This window comes from Conger conger, chromosome 5, assembly GCF_963514075.1.
Source record: "Conger conger chromosome 5, fConCon1.1, whole genome shotgun sequence".
NCBI classification, from domain to species: Eukaryota; Metazoa; Chordata; class Actinopteri; order Anguilliformes; family Congridae; genus Conger; species Conger conger.
Window position 1 is genome coordinate 14554572 of NC_083764.1, and position 20048 is coordinate 14574619.

Here is a 20048-nt window from a genome sequence, read left to right on the forward strand (position 1 = left end):
TTACGTGCACTGTGTGCACGGGAGGCTGATTGCATTCTCCCAGATTGCTTAGTTTACTAAATCCAAATCTAAATCCAAAATCTGGCCTTTGATGTTAACCCTAAAAATGGGTCACCCATCTGTAATTTGGAGCCACGCCTCCCCAGGAAGCACAGGGGGGTTGAGGCACATGGCTTTCACTGGGGCAGAGCTCCACACAGTTTCTCCCTGGTTGGTTATGATGTCCAGGGTTTGCTGTTGCAGAAATAAAACCATTGCACCAGTCACACTGAAACAATCAGAATAATACCAAACATGAATATTATCTAAACTGACTTTTTCATGAAACATCCAATGCTGTACACATCATTTAGTGACTGAGTAAAGAGGGAGAGAGCAATAAAGGGGGGTTCGAAGGGAATAATGCGCCCAACAGGCCGTGCCCTCTGAAACCTTCCCGTGCCGTAAAGGATGTTGCCCCGTCGTAACGAGTTTTACGGCTGGAGGCCTGAGCCTCCCCCCACAGGCTCCTGCCCGTATGGGTGCGGAGATAATGGGGGTTAATGGTGCATGCTCCTGGGTTAAATGACTTTACAGCCACATTTTGCCACAATACCAGAGGAAGCCAGCAAGCTGACCAGCCCTGAGTGATAATGCCAGATATAATAATAATATATAATAATATAATAATTTCCGTCTTACAAGAGCATCTCTGAACACCTCAAACATCAAAGTTGATGGGATACGGCAGCAGAAGACCAATATGTCAAAAAAATACATAATAAAGTGGTCGCTGAATATACATTATTGCAGGAGGAAGGCAGTAGGAAAAGAAAACATTTTGACTGTTGCCTTCATCAGTCAAAATGCCATGGCTACAGTTCCACTACTTCTCTCATACGTCATTCTTCCCATTCAGATGGGTGTTACCTTTTGCTGCTTTGGTATATAATTGGGCTGAACAATTAGGACAGATCATCGGCTTATAGATATCAAAAGAAATGAAATATTTTCAAGGAACTCAGGATGTTTATATGATTGACCAGGAAATATCTTCTTCATCTGTTTTACTGTACACAGGAGTTCACATAGTATGTTTGTCTTCAATACAATTGGCTAAGCAATAAACATACTGTACTTATCAGGTAAGCATTAAATCATTAAAATGAACACATTAAGTCCTAGTGAATAATACATTTTAATGGTACAGTACAGTGATTTTATTTAAAGATTCATAAATGACTGAAACAAAATTTTTAATGAATTATTTAATTCTAGAATGACATTGTGATAGTTATACTCAGAGAAGCATATATGCATCTCTAAAAAAAATGAAAATTATATCTGAAAGAATGCTTTTTTTATAGATACTAACTGGAAGTGTCTCCGAGGATGGAAATTCTTGGTCTTAACTTGACCGGAGATTCTGCAGAGGGGCAATACTGTTTCCCTCAACTGAATGGATCCTGCCCACGAAGTCAAACACTGGTCCTCATTAAAGTGGCCATGTATATATTCTTGGCTTTAATCATTCTGATGACTGTGTTTGGGAACATGCTGGTCATCATCTCCATCTGCCATTTCAGACAACTCCATTCTCCAACAAACCTCCTAATCCTTTCTTTAGCATTAACCGACTGGTTCTTGGGGGCTTTTGCTATGCCATGTAGCATGGTCAGATCTGTGGAAAACTGTTGGTATTTTGGAGAAACATTTTGTAAGATACACTCCAGTATTGACATTATGATGTCCATTGCATCCATCTTGCACCTGGGTCTCATTTCTGTTGACAGATATCTGGCCATCTGTAAGCCTCTTCAGTACAGGACCTCAGTAACCATACACAAGGTAGGAGCCCTTATTGGAATCACCTGGCTGTTTTCCTTTGCATTTGGGTTTGGGGTGATTCTCTCTAAAATTAATTTAGCTGGCGTGGAGGAGTTGTTCATAAATGCTTGTACAGGAACCTGTTTTTTATTTTTCAATAAGCAAGGAGGGCTGATGGCTGCTTTTCTGGGCTTCATCTTGCCATGCACAGTGATGATGGCCCTCTATCTGAAGATTTTTTATGTCGCCAAAATACAAGCCAGAAAGATCCATTGCAGCATGGGAATGACTGCAGCGCAGCAGGACAGAAGTAACTGCACATCTGAACAAAGAGAGAAAAAGGCTGCAAAGACGCTTGGCATTGTACTGGGAGTCTTTCTCCTGTGCTGGCTGCCATTTGTTATGATGCTTATTGTTGATCCATTATTTCATTTTTCTACTCCTGCTGTTGTATTTGATGCTCTTGTTTGGTTGGCATACTTTAATTCTACCTGCAACCCTCTCATTTATGGATTTTTCTATCCCTGGTTCCAGAGGGTCTTTCAAATTATTATATCAGGGCAAATTTTTCAGAATGGCTCTTCATTATTAAATATTTATGCAGAGAGGAACTGACAACAAAATAATCATATATTTATATGGCATTTTATGCAGTTAAGCACTCGTTCAAATAAATCACATGCAACATCTCGTACTCTGATTTTTTGTTACATGTAGTTAAGCTTTGGACTAATTAATGTGGTAAATCTCATGATATTGTAGATATAATGCGATCAGTGGCGGCTGGTATAAATGGGCTAAGCCCTCCCTATCTTTTGAAGAAAGAAATCGGGAAAATACTTTTTTTTTAAGGGTAATTAAAAAATTAGGTCTCGTTTGTTGTCTTATTTCATGTCAATAAAAAATGTAAGCGATTTCGTTTGAATTATGGGGAAAACAAGAAGAACAGCATCATCTATCTACTAGTCATAAGAAAAACATAGACTATGACTATCTAGCTACTTTTTCTCAGCTCCCGTTCAGCATAATACAATGTTAAGTGTGTCATGTGCTAGGCAAATAGTGAAACGCCCCCTCAATTTGTTATCCCTTTGGGCTAAATGTATTCAACCCATTACAGACTGTGTGTGACACACTCTCAATTTGTTATCCAGTGATAACGAGAGTAGTGGAAAATTAATGAAATGGCGGGCACAGATGGTGGAGAAAATATTTTGTAAGATACACTCCAGCATTGACATCATGATGACCATTGCATCCCTCTTGCACCTGGGTCTCATTTCTATTGACAGATATGTATCTCTAAGCCTTTTCAGTACAGTACAGGACCTCAATAACTATGCACAAGGTAACAGCCCTTATTGGAATTACCTGGTTATTTTCCTTTGCGTTTTGGGTTTGCGGTGATTCTCTCTAAAATTAATTTAGCTGATGTGGAGGAGCTGTTCATAAATGCTTGTTCAGGAACCAGTTTATTTTTCACCAAGGAAGAAGGGATGATGGCTGCTTTTGTGTTGCTAAAGTGCAAGCCAGAAAGATCAACTGCAGCCTGGCAATGACAGGAGAAAAACTACATAGAAAGAGCTTCACATCTGAACAAAGAGAGAAAAAGGCTACAAAGACCCTTGACATTGTACTGGGGGTCTTTCTGTTGTGCTGAACACTGTGCAGTTGCCCGTGTTTAAAATGATAATATCAGGAAAGGTTTTTCAGAATGGCTCTTCATTACTGAACATTCATGCAGAGAACAAGTGATAACAAAAGACCCTTAACAGTTTCTCATATACAGATTTAAAAAAACGATAATATTTCTTCATTTGATAATAGTTAAGCTATCAGATTTTTACCATTTGAAAGGCAACCAAGCACCAAAATAACGTATAAATGACATTATTTCCTGTACGGAAAACATTTTTTTCCAATGTAATTTATAGATATAGTAGCTAACAAATTTTACTTGATGCTTCTTGACCAAAATAGCTGGGTTATTACAGAGGGTTTTATTACATTACAAAATTTATTTTCTAATTTCATTTTATGGAGTATTTTATGAGGAAAAATATAAAAAATTTATAGCAAAAAAATCTTCTGGAATATACATTGGGTTTTTTAAAATAATTCGACAAAAAACTAAAATTTAAAAAACTTTTCTAATTCCCCAGCTGTTGAGTCATTCATCACGTTGAAAAAGAAAAATGTACTTTCCACTGAGACAAAAAAAAGGTTAAATGCGAATTTATGTTTTATTAAATATTCATGAACTAATTTCTAAGAAAATAATAAGTCATAATGCAAAAAATCTTGCATTTACATCTACATTCAAAATATAAAATGTCTAAACTTTTTCCACAGAAAACTTCACAATCAGATTTATAGAGGCAAGATGCAAACCACAACTGGCAAAAACCGGACAGCCAGGTTACATTACATTAATGGCATTTGGCAGACACTCTTATCCAGAGCGACGTACAGTTGATTAGACTAAGCAGGAGACAATCCTCCCCTGGAGCAATGCAAGGGCCCAACAGCTGTGTGGATTGTATTGTGGCTACACCGGAATTAGAACCACCAACCTTGCGTGTCCCAGTCATGTACATTAACCACTACGCTACAGGCCGTTACAGTACTAAAAAGAGCCTGCAAAGTTCTGGAAAAAGGTATTGTGATGAGACCAAGTTTGACATGTATCAGAGTGATGGCAAGAGCAAAGTGTGGAGGTTAAGGGGAACTGCTCAAGAACCAAAGCAATGTAGTTGGTCCGCAAATCTTTCTTGTTTTCTCCATTTTGAATGTTTAACCTACAGGCTACATGGATAGGACAAGCCACATTTGAATGATACTTCAGGCTACCTAAAGTAAAGATAACTGATGCATGTAGTGTGCATGAAGCTATTAGATTAACTAGTTACATAATTAAAATTAAACGATTGTTGAAGTTCAAAGTTGGGTGAAGGAAAAATAACATAATACAGCACCCGGGGACTAAACTGCAGTATAAGAACAGCCATAAACAAGAAACAAATAAATGCAGGAGATATAAAAGAAAAGACAAGGAATGATAAATTCAAAGTACTGTATTTGTCCTGCTTGGGGGTTCATATCAAAGTGAAATTGGACAGCATATGACCCAAGAAATTGGTTGCCTGGCTTTTAAATATGTAATGATACTGTGTCTATTTAGCAACTGGCCATACCTTGGGTTGTGATTTGTGAAAATGGCAGATTATGCTGATATGGAAATTGCAATCCGCTGCACCATAATTGCAGTGCACTGCTTGATCTTTAGTGACACACCCCATCGCGTCTCTCCTCTCACGTTGGTGCACATTGAGTCACCAAATTACCAAACTGGCTCTGGTGCATGAAAATCCATCCACAACTTGCCATGCACCGGCCGGAAAATAGTTTGTCTGAATGCCTGTGGGGTTTTGGAGGTTTTTTAAATACAAATTGAAAATTAAACTGAATAAGATTTAGATCATACCATTACATTTTTGTGATAGGTATTGATGGCACAATTTCATGCTGAACTTAATTTATGCCAATCTAGCTCTTCGTAGTATCCCATAGCTACAAACAAGAGTTCCATTGCTCCTCTCATACGTCATTCTTGTCAGTCATATGGGCATTGCCTTTTGCTGTTTGGGTATATAATTGGTCTCAAAAATCAGGACAGATCATAGGCTTATAGTTTTTAATGAAGGAGTATGTTTTAAGTTAATCTGTTTTATCTGTTTATTTAAGTTTATCTGTTTTACACATCAGGTAAGCATGGAATCGTGAAAATTAACACATAATATCAGGTAAGTGAATAAAAACTGCAGTTATCAAGTTCACACAGTTCATTGTGAATGACTGAAATAACAGAATCATGAACATCTTTCATTTATAATAAATACAATTGTATAATGATACTGTTTATTTATTAAAGTAATAAAAGGGTTTATTAATGCTAAAAAAGAGAAAAAAAATCATTCAAATATATTTTGTTAAAGCCACCAACTGTGAATGTCTCCAGAGATGAAGAGTGTGGCATTCAACTTGACAGGAGATTCAGCAGAAACACAATACTGTTTCCCACACCTGGAAGGATCCTGTCCACAAAGTCAAACACTGATCCTTATCAAAGTGGCCATGTATGTGTCCATGGCTTTCATCATTCTGATGACTGTCTGTGGAAACCTGCTGGTCATCATCTCCATCTCTCATTTCAGACAGCTCCATTCTCCCACAAACCTCCTCATCCTCTCTTTAGCATGCATCGACTGGTTCCTGGGGGCTTTTGTTATGCCGTATAGCATGATCAGATCTGTGGAAAACTGCTGGTATTTTGGAGAATCATTTTGTAAGATACACTCCAGCCTTGACATCATGATGTCCATTGCATCCCTTCTGCATCTGGGTCTCATTTCTGTTGACAGATATCTGGCCATCTGTAAGCCTCTTCAGTACAGAACATCAGTAACTATGCATAAGGTAGCAGCCCTTATTGGAATCACCTGGTTGTTTTCCTTTGCATTTGGGTTTGGGGTGATTCTCTCTAAAATTAATTTAGTCGGTATGGAGGAGTTGTTCATAAATGCTTGCACAGGTACCTGTATTTTGTTTTTTAATAAAGAAGGGGGGTTGATGGCTGCTTTGGTGGGCGTCTTCACTCCATGCACAGTGATGATAGCCCTCTATATGAAGATTTTCTTTGTTGCAAGAGTGCAAGCCAGAAAAATCAACTGTAGCATGGCAATGACAAGAGTACGACTTGATAAAAAGAACTGCACATCTGAACAAAGAGAGAAAAAGGCTGCAAAGACGCTTGGCATTGTACTAGGAGTCTTTCTGTTGTGCTGGCTGCCATATGGCATGATGCTTATTGTTGATCCTTTCTTTCATTTTTCTACTCCTGCTGTTGTAGTTCAGGCCCTTGGTTGGTTAGGGTACTTTAATTCTGCATGCAACCCTCTCATTTATGGATTTTTCTTTCCCTGGTTCCAGAGGGTGTTTAAAATTATAATCTCAGGAAAGGTTTTTCAGAATAGCTCTTCATTACTAAACATTTATTCAGAGAACAAGTGATAACTAAAGACCCTTAACAGTTTCTCATATACAGTTAAAAAATAAGATTATAGACATCGAACAAAAAGTTCGGAAATTTGTGTTTATTTCTCTGTTGTAACGATGCTTCTTGGCAATACATTTTATACTGTTGGAAAGCCTGTTTATTTTCCTTTTAAATGGTGCCCCATTTGTAAGGAACATGCAGTTGTGGGATGAGAAGCACAGCTGAGTATGTGGGTTGCGCTCATGAAAAATTTGCCAATAAATAAACAGGCTTTCCAACGGTATAAAATGTATTGCCAAGAAGCATTGTTACAACAGAGAAATAATCTACCAAACACAAACGTTTAATTCTCTATTTGACAATAGTTAAGCACTCAGAAGTTTAACACTAGAAAGGCCAGAGCCGACGCTATTAGGTGTTTCGACTTTGGTAAGTACTTGACTTGAAGTAAGCAGTGGGTGAGCTGAAAATTGGGGAATGCCAAACCTGGAATAATTTTTAGATGTTACTAGACCAGCCGTATCCAGTAAACCAAGCACCAAAAAAATGTTCATTGCATTTTCTAAATGACATCATTTCCTGTACAAAACAACATTTTTTGGATAAGAGATTTTACTTGGAGCTTCTTGGTCAAAACAGCTGGGTTATTTATTACATTACATTTTTTTATATTACAAAATATATTTCTATTTTATGGGGCATTTCATGTGGGAAAATCTAAAGAATAAAAATAGCAAAGAAACTGAATTTTCTGGCATATACATAGGTTTTTTTTTTTTTAAAGAATTAAATAACAAAAATTTGTAAAAAAAAAAAAAAAAGCTGTTGAGTCATTCATCACAATGAAAGAGAAAAATGAACTTAATTCACTTAGTAAAAACGGGTTTTTACTAATATGAAAATGTTAGCTTTTTGTGTTATTCATGGGCTAATGTGCATATGCTCCTAAGAAAGGAAAGAAAGAGAAGTCATAATGAAAAAAAAAATTTGCATTTCTGTCCTCATTCAAAATCCATCCATCCATCCATTATCTTAACACGCTTATCCTGAACAGGGTCCCAGGCGGGCTGGAGCCTATCCCAGCAAACATTGAGCCAGTCCATCGCAGGGCACACACACCATTCACTCACACACTCATATCCACAGGCAATTTCAACTCTCCAATCAGCCTAACCTGCATGTCTTTGGACTGTGGGAGGAAACCCACGCGAACACAGGGGGGACATGCAAACTCCACACAGAGAGGCCCACTGCACCATCCGTACCGCCCCACATTCAAAATATTAAATGTAATTTTGATTGAAGGAAATAATTTTCAACTCACAGGTGAGCAGAACATTGGGGAAGCCCAATGCTTTCCTTTAAACTGATAATTGATTTCAACCTTTCCCGCAGAAGACATATTTACAGTGGCCAGGTTACGGCTTGCCAAGAAGTGCTAAAAGATCCTGAAAAGTTTGGGAAAAAGGCCTTGTGATGAGACCACGATTGACTTTGAAGTATCAGAGTGATGGCAAGAGCAAAGTGTGGAGGTTAAAGGGAACTGGCCAAGATCCAACCCCCCCAATCATTGGCACGACTCTGGGCCTCATGTTGACAAATGTCAGTCAGAGACTCCAAAGGCAATGAAAACCTAGAGTCAAGACAATATACTGAAAGCTTTTGGTCCCCTAAAATGGGGGGACCATATATAAAAAGGGACGTGGCTCCTACACGCATCACCTGATATGGATGTAAATACCCTCAAATGAAAGGCCTCTGCAGCTTAACTTCATCTGCACTTTGTTTCATTTCAAATACAATGTGCTGATCTACAGACCAAAAATAACAGAAATTATACCAACTGTCCAAATACATACAAACTGCACTGTAGGTAGCCCAGTGATTAGGTCATGGGTTACAGCTATGGCTATTGCAATCACCTTCTGATGGGCAGCATCTTACTATTCCGATCCTGGTGCCACATAATTAATTGTATTATTATTATTATTATTATTATTATTATTATTATTATTATTATTAAGCTCTATTTTAAGTGTTAGGCATTTGGATGAAATCATTACAGTAATATTTAGTCAGTATATGTTTGCGTTGGTTGGCACTTCCATTCAAAACAGCTAAATTTTAACTTCAATAACTCACCTGTTTCACAACAAATCTCAACGCCACTTTGCAGGTCTAATACAATGACAACAGGCTCGCCAACGACTGATGTTAGTATTGCTACAGATAGCCGTGAAAAATTATCATGCAAAAATAACTCAATTTAAATCCCGACGCAAGATGATTTCTTATTTCCGTAATTCGGAATCATGCATGCTTTTTCATGACTGTACATTTTATTACATTTGAATAGAACTTCAAAATAAAAAAATTGACCCATGGACTTAAAGAATTTTGAAAAAAAGTTCTAAACATTATGTTAAGATGAGACCGTTACATTCAGCAAGTGCAGGTTGCCGCTAGATGACACAGATTGGCTAACAGCAGCCAGTATCACTGTCTATCCAAAGTGGAAAGCAAGCACCCAATTTGTGAAAATGTTTTGGATACAGTAAAGCAAGGGCGGCCAGCTTGGTCGGCGTACATAATAAGAAAACCTAGAGCTTAATTGGCAGTTATTTTACCTAGCTAGTTCATTAGGCTAGTCATAAACACCAACAAAGTGAGTTCCCTCGGCTAGCCAGCTAGCTGTAGCTGCGTGGACAAATGGCAGTGACAATGTTAATGCCAGAAAGTTAACTAGCTAGCTAGCCTATAATTAGGCTTTTAGTTATACCTTATCAGCTAGCCGACTGGCTGATATGGAATATTTCTCATTACACCTTACAGAACATGCAATCTCGCAGGCAAAATGGAACTTGCAAATACCGTGTTGACGGCATACAGTTGGCGTCTCCTTAAGATTTGACTGAAGCAATGAGTTTCTGACAGTGGAATTATCGTTGAAATGGAAAAGAATGATGCATCATTATTATACTTTTAAATCATGCATCATTATACATGCTAGCTAGAAAAACAAAACCTTTGGTTAATTTCAATGTATGGCAAATACTACTTTTTGCCATAAGAGGACAATTGCGTTTAAGAATTGAGATGGAAAGGCTTGCAAGAGAAGATTTTGTTTACAGTTTTTCACAATCACTTTGGCCAATTTTATGAATACTGCCCAACTTCATGGTTCACCTCTAAAAGTGCCTACCTCACTCAAAATCTTTAACTCATGTTTAAAAATGTAATTTCAATGAATTAGTCAGTGTCATCAAAATGAAAAGTCCCCTTATCATTGATTGAAATCAGTACAGTAAAAATTAGGACAGTGCACCGTGGAAGAACGTTTGTTGCAGTATCTCCATATCAGTCTCCTGCAAAATTGTTGAGTATCAATTTTATTGATACTGTGACACAGTTCAATACAGTCCACACAAAACACAACAATACAGGCCAATCAGTTGGAAATCACCAACACATCACAGTGTAGTTTTTGTATTCTTTATTAACTTCAAACATGTATTTACTGTAAACTTAAATAGCATGAAATGCAGTCACAACACTACCCAGCGCTTACTGCAATATGATTCAAAGACAGACTTAGCCATCTCGATGCAGCCAAGCAGTTTCTGATTTAAAAATGCTCTGCGTATCAACTACCAACTCCGTTTCTCTGTTTACAACTTCGCTACGTACCGCTACAAGAGAGCTGGTACTGGTTATGAGTTCCAGTGATATTTATGTTAGCTCATCAGTACAATCATTAACTTAACATTCAGTAAACAAATGTTAGCTATCTGACGTTAGCTGTTGATATTCACTTCTAAAGTCAGACCGAGAATTAATGTTCAAGCAATATATTATAAAGTTTGCTTTCTTCATGTAGTAAGGGTAAAATGGAGCTTTAGAATGTAGACTGCTTTGTGTGCAATTGAACTCAATACATTTCTCAATACATAGTTTCTTGGTTTCTTCATAGTTATTTTTTACTTCAGAGCAGTGGTGATAAAACTTACAAGAAGTAAGTGCTTGTGTTGTTGGCCTTTACCGGCCCCCATATTAGGTTAGTAGCTAGCATAAGCCAATAGCACTAACCCATACAATTTGCTTTTTAACAGTACTTGGTAAGTAGAATGATAACAATGAAAGCATTCGATTTTGGTCAATGCCACTGAAAGTTTGTCGTACCATCCATAAACAGACCCACTATAGGATCAATGAAAATCTTCAAAAGTTACATACGAGATGCCAGAGCTAACAAGGTTATGTGATGCAGTGGAAGGTTTACACTATACCCTCACACTTGGCACCTGGTGGTGGTTGTGTGAAAAGCAAATTCTAAACCACTATGGATTATGGGCAATCTTGCTGCCTGTTACAGTCCGAAATGCAATGCCATTGCCCTGACTGTCAGAACCTCGCATTTATTTTTCCCAGCCGGCAAACTGCCAAATTAAACTTCTTCTGAGTGTAACAGCACATGTAGATCATCTTTGATCTTTCTGGAGCTCATGAATAGCTGAATCTTTGCCATTCTGACTATTCTTCGATCCATTTGAACAGTAGTTGCTCATTTTCTTCCATGTGTTTTGGGTTTTTTAAAGCATTTGAGATCATTTGAGCATGTCACAAAAATTCCGGGGTATCTACTTGACATATTATGATGGATGGATGGACCATTTTGCATATGCTGACATACACAAAGTGAGAGTAGTCGCACAGATGTGTATGAGCGTATAACAATTCAACATAAAGCTATTCTGATCAGCAAGACTTATGCAATTGCCAATTGTAGACACTTGGTGTTCTACTGTGAACAAGCGATGTTATGGTGTGGAGGTTTTCACATTGTTTGGAGAATGTTAATTTTCTCAAAGGAATGGATTCTTTAACCACAGATTTTATTTTGAATGCATATTTACACTCACAAGCACTTTATTAGGTATTTATTAGACTTATCTTTTAGACTTCTACTGCTGTAGCCTCTGTGAGTTATGATACACTGTGTGTTCAGAGATGCTCTTCTCCTTATGTTGTAATGTGTGGTTATTTGCCTTACTGTCACCTTCCTGTCAGCTTTGACCAGTCTGGCCATTCTCCTCTGACGTCTCTCATTAAAAAGGCGTTTCGGTCTGTATAAGTTCTGCTCACATTCTGTGCATGAAAATCACAGGAGATCAGCAATTTCTGAGATATTCAAACCACCCTGTCTGCTACCAACAATCATTTCACAGTCAAAGTCACTTGGATCACATTTTTCCCCATTCTGATGGTTGATGTGAACATTAACTGAAACTCCTGACGCGTATCTACATGATTGTATGCATTGCACTGCTAGATAATCACATGAATAAGTAGGTGTAATAAAGTAAAAATGTTCCTAATTAAGTGCTCAGTGAGTGTGCAATGACCTATCAAGTGTACTCATTGAACCTCTTGGTGTAAAAACTACATAAATTACGCACATAGCAAGTGTTTTAAGTGAAATGTTTGCATTTACTGAAAGCCTCAAAAGACAATTTAATTGATCAGCTCTAATGCTCAAGCTAACATCAGCCTGCTCTCTATCAAGGTATCAGCGCAGATCTTTGCCAACATGCTACAGCCGTGTAGTTTATAGGGAGGTAAAGCCGAAGTCCCGCTGAAAAGCATTTCCGGTACATTGCTATGTTAGTAAATTTCATCATAGATGGTGTTATGTTCCACGTATGTATGTCTGTCTGTTTCCCCCCCTTAAACTCTACAGATGAAGCCATCAACCATTTCCATTCGCTGTCCCTGCTGTCCATCATCATTGCCCTGGTCCCGCCTCCACCAATCACATCCCTCTGCTTATATAAACTGTGTTGGCTGCCCTATAGGCGGCGATGCTTGACTTGGCTATTCATTCACTTGATAACCCTGTTGTGTGTATGTGTGTTCCTCCGTTCTCCTACTCCTGTGAATGTGGTTGTCCGTGTGTAGGCCCTGGGGCAGGTAAGACAGAGGCCTCTATACACTGTTGCTGCACGTAGGGTGTATTATGTTGCTGTATGTTGAAGAGGAAATGCCCCTGAAATGGGTGTTTCAACAGGACAATGACCTCAAACACACGAGTAAGCAAGCAACATCTTGGTTCCTGATAAAAAGGATTCAGGTAATGGAGTGGCCAGCTCAATCCCCTGACCTCAGCCCCATTGAAAACTTGTGGGGTGACATTAAAAATGCAGTTTCTGAATCAAAATCCATAAATTCACAGGAACTGTGGAATGTACCTAAGTGCCAGAAGTTGGTTTACTCAATGCAACACAGATGTGCAGCATTTATCAAAAACAATGGTTATGCAACTAAATATTATTTCAGTAATTTAAAGTGAAGTTAAATTTAGAAAAGTACAGTAAGTATTTGAGTTTGAAGAGAAAAATGTTGACACTGCCATTTTTTTTAACAGATTAATATTCCTTTTCTTTGCTTCCTGTAAAAGAATAACGCATACTTGCTAAAATTTGTTAAGGCTTTGATTTGGAATTGAATGTGTAATGTGCCGCCTCACAGCAAGGAGGTCCTGGGTTGGAATCCCGGTCAGCCTCTGTGTGGAATTTGCATCTTCTTCCCGTGTTTGAGTGGGTTTCCTCCCACAGTCCAAAGGCATGCAGGTTAGGCCGATTGGAGAGTCTAAATTGCCCGTGGGTATGAGTATGTGAGTGAATGGTGTGAGTGCCCTGTGATGAACTGGCGACCTGTCCAGGGTGTAGCCTTTCGCCTAATGTATGCTGGGATAAGCTCCAGCCTCCCTGCGACCCTGTTCAGGAAAACGGGTTAAGATAATGGATGGATGTTTCCACTACATTTAAAATAGCGAACTAAAAGCTATTAAAAAATATTAGCACTTTTTTTAACGCACTGCTATTTATTTGAACACAACTGTAATGTGGGCTAGTCCACAGTGTCATCAATCATAAACATTACAAAGGTGTGCAATTGCAATATTAAGAACACATGAACCACTGTATTGCACTGTGTCACAGTATCAATAAAATTGATTCTCAACAATTTTACAGGAGACCTATTTGGAGATTGATTTGAAGTTACTGTAACAAACAGACCACCCATTTTTTAGGTGAACAAAAGTATTAGAGAGTATTTAAGTAAATGAAAGTAAATAACACTTAATATTTGGTAGCATATCAGTTGCTTGCAATAACTGCATTAAATCTGCAACCCATTGACATAACCAAACTGTTGCATTCATCTTCTATGATGCTTTTCCAGGCTTTTACTGTAGCCTCTTTCAGTTGTTGATTGTTTCAGGGGGTTTTACCCTTTAATTTCCTCTTCAGGAGGTGAAATGCATGCTCACTTGTGTTAAGGTCTGGTGATTGACTTGGCCAGTCTAAAACCATCCACTTTTTCTCCCTAATGAAGTCCTTTGTTGTGTTGGCAGTGTGTTTTGGGTCATTGTCTTGCTGCATGATGAAGTTCCTCCCAATTAATTTGGATGTATTTCTCTGTACGTTGGCAGGCAGAATGTTTTTGTAGACTTCTGAATTCATCCTTACATTACATCATCAATAAAGATTAGTGAGCCCACTCCAGAAGCAGCCATGCAAACCCAAGCCATGACACATCCTCCACCATGCTTCAAACCCAAGCCATGACACATCCTCCACCATGTTTCACAGATGAGCTCATATGTTCTGGATCATGAGCATATCCCTTCTTTCTCCACACTTTGGCCTTTCCATCACTTTGCTAGAGGTTAATCTTGGTCTCATCAGTCCATAAAACTTTGTTCCAGAACTTTTGTGGCTCATCTCTGTACGTCTTTGCAAATTGTAATCTTGCCTTCCAATTCTTACTACTGATGAGTGATTTGCATCTCGTGGTATAGCCTCTATATTGCCGCTCTCTAAGTCTTCTTAGAACAGTTCATTGAGATACCTTCACCCCTGCCCTGTGGAGCTTGTTTCTGATTTCACAAACTGATATTTTGAGGTTTTTCTGTCATCAACTGCTGTTGCTTTCCTTGATCGACCTGTTTGATGTCTGTTCTTTCTTCTTCAGCTGCCCTCAATGCTTGTGCAATAGCTCTGATCAATTTCACCCCTTTTCCAAACTTCAAAATGCCTTGCTTTTCTCCCAAAGACAGCTCTGTGGTCTTCATGTTGGTTCATCTTCTCTTCACAGACAAAACCCAAGGCTAAAACCAAGAGTCGACATTCAGATCTATTTATATCTACCAAACAATCTGACAGGACACATCAGGGCACTAAGAAACACCTGTCAGTCACATGTTCCAAGACTTTTGCTTACCTAAAAAATGGGTGGACTGATACAAATGGTGATATGTTCTAAGTTGTTTAAATCTAGATAAATAAAAGCTGAAATTCGGAACTGTCATGTTATGTACATATTGTGACCTCAAACTCATATGTCTTCAGTGTATAGCAAAAACAAAGGAATTGATCTTGCTGTTCCAATACTATTGGAGGGGACTGTAAATTCCATAAAACACATAAATGATGTTTGCTATAAGTGTATAGTAGTCATACCTTGGTGCATTCACATCACATAGAAGAAAGAGGAACTATGGGAGGATTTTCCATTGGTCATGTTCATGCCTTGAACATGGGTTGAGGTGGATTTGATTGGGTCCTAAAACAGTTGCGTGTCAGCATCAACACGGACACACAAAGGGGAAATAATTCATAATCAAGATATGCTTCATCCGATATCTAGCCTAAATTATTGATATTGATTAAACATGTAGCCTATCTGTTGCAGTTTGTCAGCTATTGACGGTAGCTCGCTCCCTCTATTTGTAGTAGCCCTAGTAATTCATCATAAATATTGTGCGGAGGTGAACTTATAACATATTATGAAACAATATTATGATTTTCTTAAATTTAATGGTTGCTAACTTGGTCGTGGAAACCATTTCTCTTTCTGGATTCATGTGATTTACAGGTTTTACCGACATGTCTCAGATATCGGAGCCATCACAATCTTCCCATAAATTCCCACTTCGAATTACAACTTGGAGATGAACTGCTTTCCCAGTCGGAAGGTGGTGATTTAGGGCAGTCCGATACAACATGAATGCAGCATTAGGCTTCGTTGCTATGGCTGACCTCTTTTTACATTACATTTACTGCTTTATTTGATTTGGCGCATGACTTTGGCGTGTGAATGGCAGACTACACTGACTCCAAAATTACAATGTGCTGCTTGATCTTCACTGACATCACTGTATCTCTCCTCCCACATTGGTGCATGGCGAGTACCAAATGACCAAACATTTTGTCAATGGAATTAGACGCGTAATGTTGTTTTGTGTATTCTAGCCTTGGGATGGGTGTCCTGCTTTGTTTGTTGAAGTAGAGCGTTGTTTTTTGTGTGTATGTTAGGATGAGGGTTAGTATTCCTGCTTCGTCAGTGGAATTAGAAACGGGTCGTCTTGTTTGCCTTTCATTCTCACTGTGCTTACTGATCCTACGTGGGCTATAATGCAGTTGGGAGCCTGCATAGTGTTCTCCGTTGCGTTGTGGGCGTTCCCACATCCTACTCGTCTTACGTCCACCGTAATAAGTGGGACGTGAGGTTGAGTTCCCTGCTGGCTTTTATTTCCTTGCTTGATTGAGATGAGACTTCTTGACCATTTTGATTGGTCGTTCTATTGGTTGGCTAAGTGCCAGTTATGTATTCCGTTGATTGTTTTTTCCTTCCTCTGGGGTGTATCCCTTGTCTGTAGGTTAGTGGTTCTCTCACATCTTGTGGGTAACTTTTAGAACGCAACTCGGATTTGGTCCTCTGACCCCGCCCCCTCACAGCATTTCTACATTCCTGAATATAGATTTAAACCATACCCTCACATTTTTATTATTGGGTATTGGTAGCAGGATATAATGCTGTTGAAGCCTAGTTGAACAATGCAAATTAATTGAAATTTCTGTAACACTTGTGTTACGTAATGTTAAAACCACTGAGGCATTGTAAAGCGTGTCCACCCACAAAGCAGGATTACTGTGTTAGCCGGATAACTGCACAAAGCTTTTACTTCAGTCCATGTTCCAGATTCGGTCAGGGTCTGGGTTTTACAGCAGTTATCCAGTTAACTCCATAATCCTGGCTTTGTGGAACATGCACCTGGACTTTGTATGACTTATAACAAACATACAAGTAAACATACCTTTATCCTCTAAGATAATGCATTATTACATTATTCAGACATATTTTAGGAGGAGGAAGGCAGGAGGAAAAAAGAAATAAGAGGGGAAAAAAGTGTGTCATCTGTGATCACTCTTCCCGGAATCCCATAGCTACAAATAGTTCCATTGATTCTCACATACGTCATTCTTGTAATGCTGATGGGTGTTGCCTTTTGCAGTTTATTAACAGTATATATTTGGTCTGAAAAATCAGTACAGATCATAGGCTTAGAGACTGATAGATCAAATGAAATTAAACCTTTTTAAAGGAAAGAGGATGTTAGCATGACTGAATGATTTAATTAAATATATGCTTTGCTTTTTTATATCTGTTTTACTGCACACAGGAGTTCACATATGTTCATCTTCAATACTCCTGGATGAGCAAAAATACATACTTATCAGGTAAGCATGGAAGCATGATGAACACATTGAAGTGAATACAAAATTTCAATGATCAAATCCACATAAATGAAAGACTTGTGATTGACTGGAAAAACATCTAAAATTATTCAACTGTTTAAAGATATTGTTATAGTAAATCAGTAAAAAAAAAGAAAGAAAAAGAAAGAAAAAAAGAATTGAATTGCATCGAAATATGTTTTGTTGAAAGCACCTATTGGGATTGTCTCCAGAGATGGAGAGCCTGGGATTCAACTTGACAGGAGATTCGGCAGGAACACAGTACTGTTTCCCACACCTGAAAGAATCCTGCCTACGAAGTCAAACATCGATCATCATCAAAGTAGCTATGTACATATCCATGGCTTGCATAATTTTTATGACTGTCTGTGGGAACCTGCTGGTCATCATCTCCATCTCTCATTTCAAACAGCTCCATTCTCCAACAAACCTTCTCATCCTCTCTTTAGCATTCACAGACTGGTCCTTGGGGGCTTTCATTATGCCATGTAGCATGATCAGATCTGTAGAAAACTGTTGGTATTTTGGAGAAACATTTTGTAAGATTCACTCCAGTGTTGACATTATGATGTCCATTGCATCCCTCTTGCATCTAGGTCTCATTTCTGTTGACAGATATTTGGCCATCTGTAAGCCTCTTCAATACAAAGCTTCAGTAACTATGCACAAGGTAGCAGTCCTTATTGGAATGGCCTGGTTGTCTGCTTTTGCATTTGGGTTTGGGGTAATTCTCTCTAAAATTAACATAGTCGGTATGGAGGACTTCATAAACTCTTGCACAGGAACCTGTTTTTTAATTTTCAATAAACAAGGAGGGTTATTGACTGCTTTTCTGGGCATCATCTTGCCATGCATAGTGATGGTGGCCCTCTATCTGAAGATTTTCTATGTTGCGAAAGTGCAGGCCAGAAAGATCAACTGCAGCCTGGCAATAACAAGAGCAAAACAAAATAAAAAAAACTGCACCTCTGAACAACGAGAGAAAAAGGCTGCAAAGACGCTTGGCATTGTACTGGGGGTCTTTCTGTTGTGCTGGCTGCCAGTTGCCATGGTACTTATTGTTGATCCATTCTTTAATTTTTCAACTCCTGCTGTTGTATTTGATGGTCTAATGTGGTTGGCATACTTCAATTCTTCCTGTAACCCTCTAATTTATGGATACTTCTATCCTTGGTTCCAGAAGGTGTTCAAAATTATAATAACAGGAAAGGTTTTTCAGAATGGCTCTTCATTAATAAACATTTATGCAGAGAACAAGTAATAACTAAAGCCCCTTAACAGTTTCTCATATACAGTTAAAAAATATATAATATTTCTCCATTTGATAATAGTTATCAGATGTTTACCACTTGAAAGGCCAGAGCCGACACAATCAGGTAGTGATGTAGTAATGTAAGTACCCCCAGCAGTGGTGGGTGAGCTGAGGTGAGTAGTTCATTTAGATGTTTTATACCAGCCGTGTCCAGCCAACCAAGCACCAAAATAATGGCTAAATGACATTATTTCCTGTATGGAAAACATTTTTTATCCAAGTAAACTTATATAGTATCTAACAAATTTTACTTGGAGTTTCTTGACCAAAATAGCTGGGTTATTACAGAGGGTTTTATTACATTACGAAATCCATCCATCCATCCATTATCTGAACCCGCTTATCCTAAACAGGGTGGCAGGGGGGCTGGAGCCTATCCCAGCATACATTGGGGCGAAAGGCAGGAATACACCCTGGACAGGTCGCCAGTCCATCACAGGGCACACACACCATTCACTCACACACTCATACCTATGGGCAATTTAGACTCTCCAATCAGGCTAACCTGCATGTCTTTGGACTGTGGGAGGAAACTGGAGTACCCGGAGGAAACCCACGCAGACACGGGGAGAACATGCAAACTCCGCACAGAGAGGCCCCGGCCGATGGGGATTCGAACCCAGGACCTCCTTGCTGTGAGGCGGCAGTGCTACCCACTGCACCATCCGTGCCGCCGCACATTACGAAATATATTTTATAATTTCATTGTATGGGGTATTTTATGAGGAAAATAGCAAAATAATGGAATATACTTAGGGTTTTTGAAATAATTCAGCAAAAAACGAAAATTTGAAAAACCCCTCTAATTCCCCAGCTGTTGAGTCATTCATCACATTGAAAGAGAAAAATGAGACGAACAAAAATTATATGTGAATTAGTTTTTTTAAATATTCATGAACTAATTTGCATATGTCCCTAAGAAAATAATTAAAAGGCATAATGCAAAAAATATTTGGATTTCTACATTCAAAACATAAAATGTCTCAGCTTTTTCCACAGAAAACTTCACAATCAGATTTATAGAGGCAAGACGCAAACCACTACTGGCAAAAACAGGACGGCCAGGTTACAGTACTAAAAAGAGCCTGCAAAGTTCTGGAAAAAGGTATTGTGATGAGACCAAGTTTGACATGTATCAGAGTGATGGCAAGAGCAAAGTGTGGAGGTTAAGGGGAACTGCCCAAGAACCAAAGCAATGTAGTTGGTCCGCAAATTTTTCTTGTTTTCTCCATTTTGAATGTTTAACCTACAGGCTACATGGATAGGACAAGCC

The 20048-nt window shown here is 38.6% G+C and overlaps 3 protein-coding genes across 3 annotated transcripts; all 3 read left to right on the top strand.

Annotated features, from left to right (window-relative positions):
* Window positions 1-1371: 1371 nt before the first annotated feature.
* LOC133128266 (trace amine-associated receptor 4-like) lies at window positions 1372-2421 on the top strand. The gene has a single exon (XM_061241648.1). The coding sequence runs from the start codon at window positions 1372-1374 to the stop codon at window positions 2419-2421; it is 1050 nt and encodes a 349-aa protein (XP_061097632.1).
* Window positions 2422-5826: 3405 nt separating this feature from the next.
* LOC133128267 (trace amine-associated receptor 1-like) lies at window positions 5827-6876 on the top strand. Its single transcript, XM_061241649.1, has one exon. The coding sequence runs from the start codon at window positions 5827-5829 to the stop codon at window positions 6874-6876; it is 1050 nt and encodes a 349-aa protein (XP_061097633.1).
* A 10849-nt stretch (window positions 6877-17725) lies between these two features.
* Window positions 17726-18724, top strand: LOC133129053 (trace amine-associated receptor 4-like). The gene has a single exon (XM_061242873.1). It carries the CDS (start codon window positions 17792-17794, stop codon window positions 18722-18724), a length of 933 nt encoding a protein of 310 aa, XP_061098857.1. The 5' UTR covers window positions 17726-17791.
* The last annotated feature ends 1324 nt before the right edge of the window (window positions 18725-20048 follow it).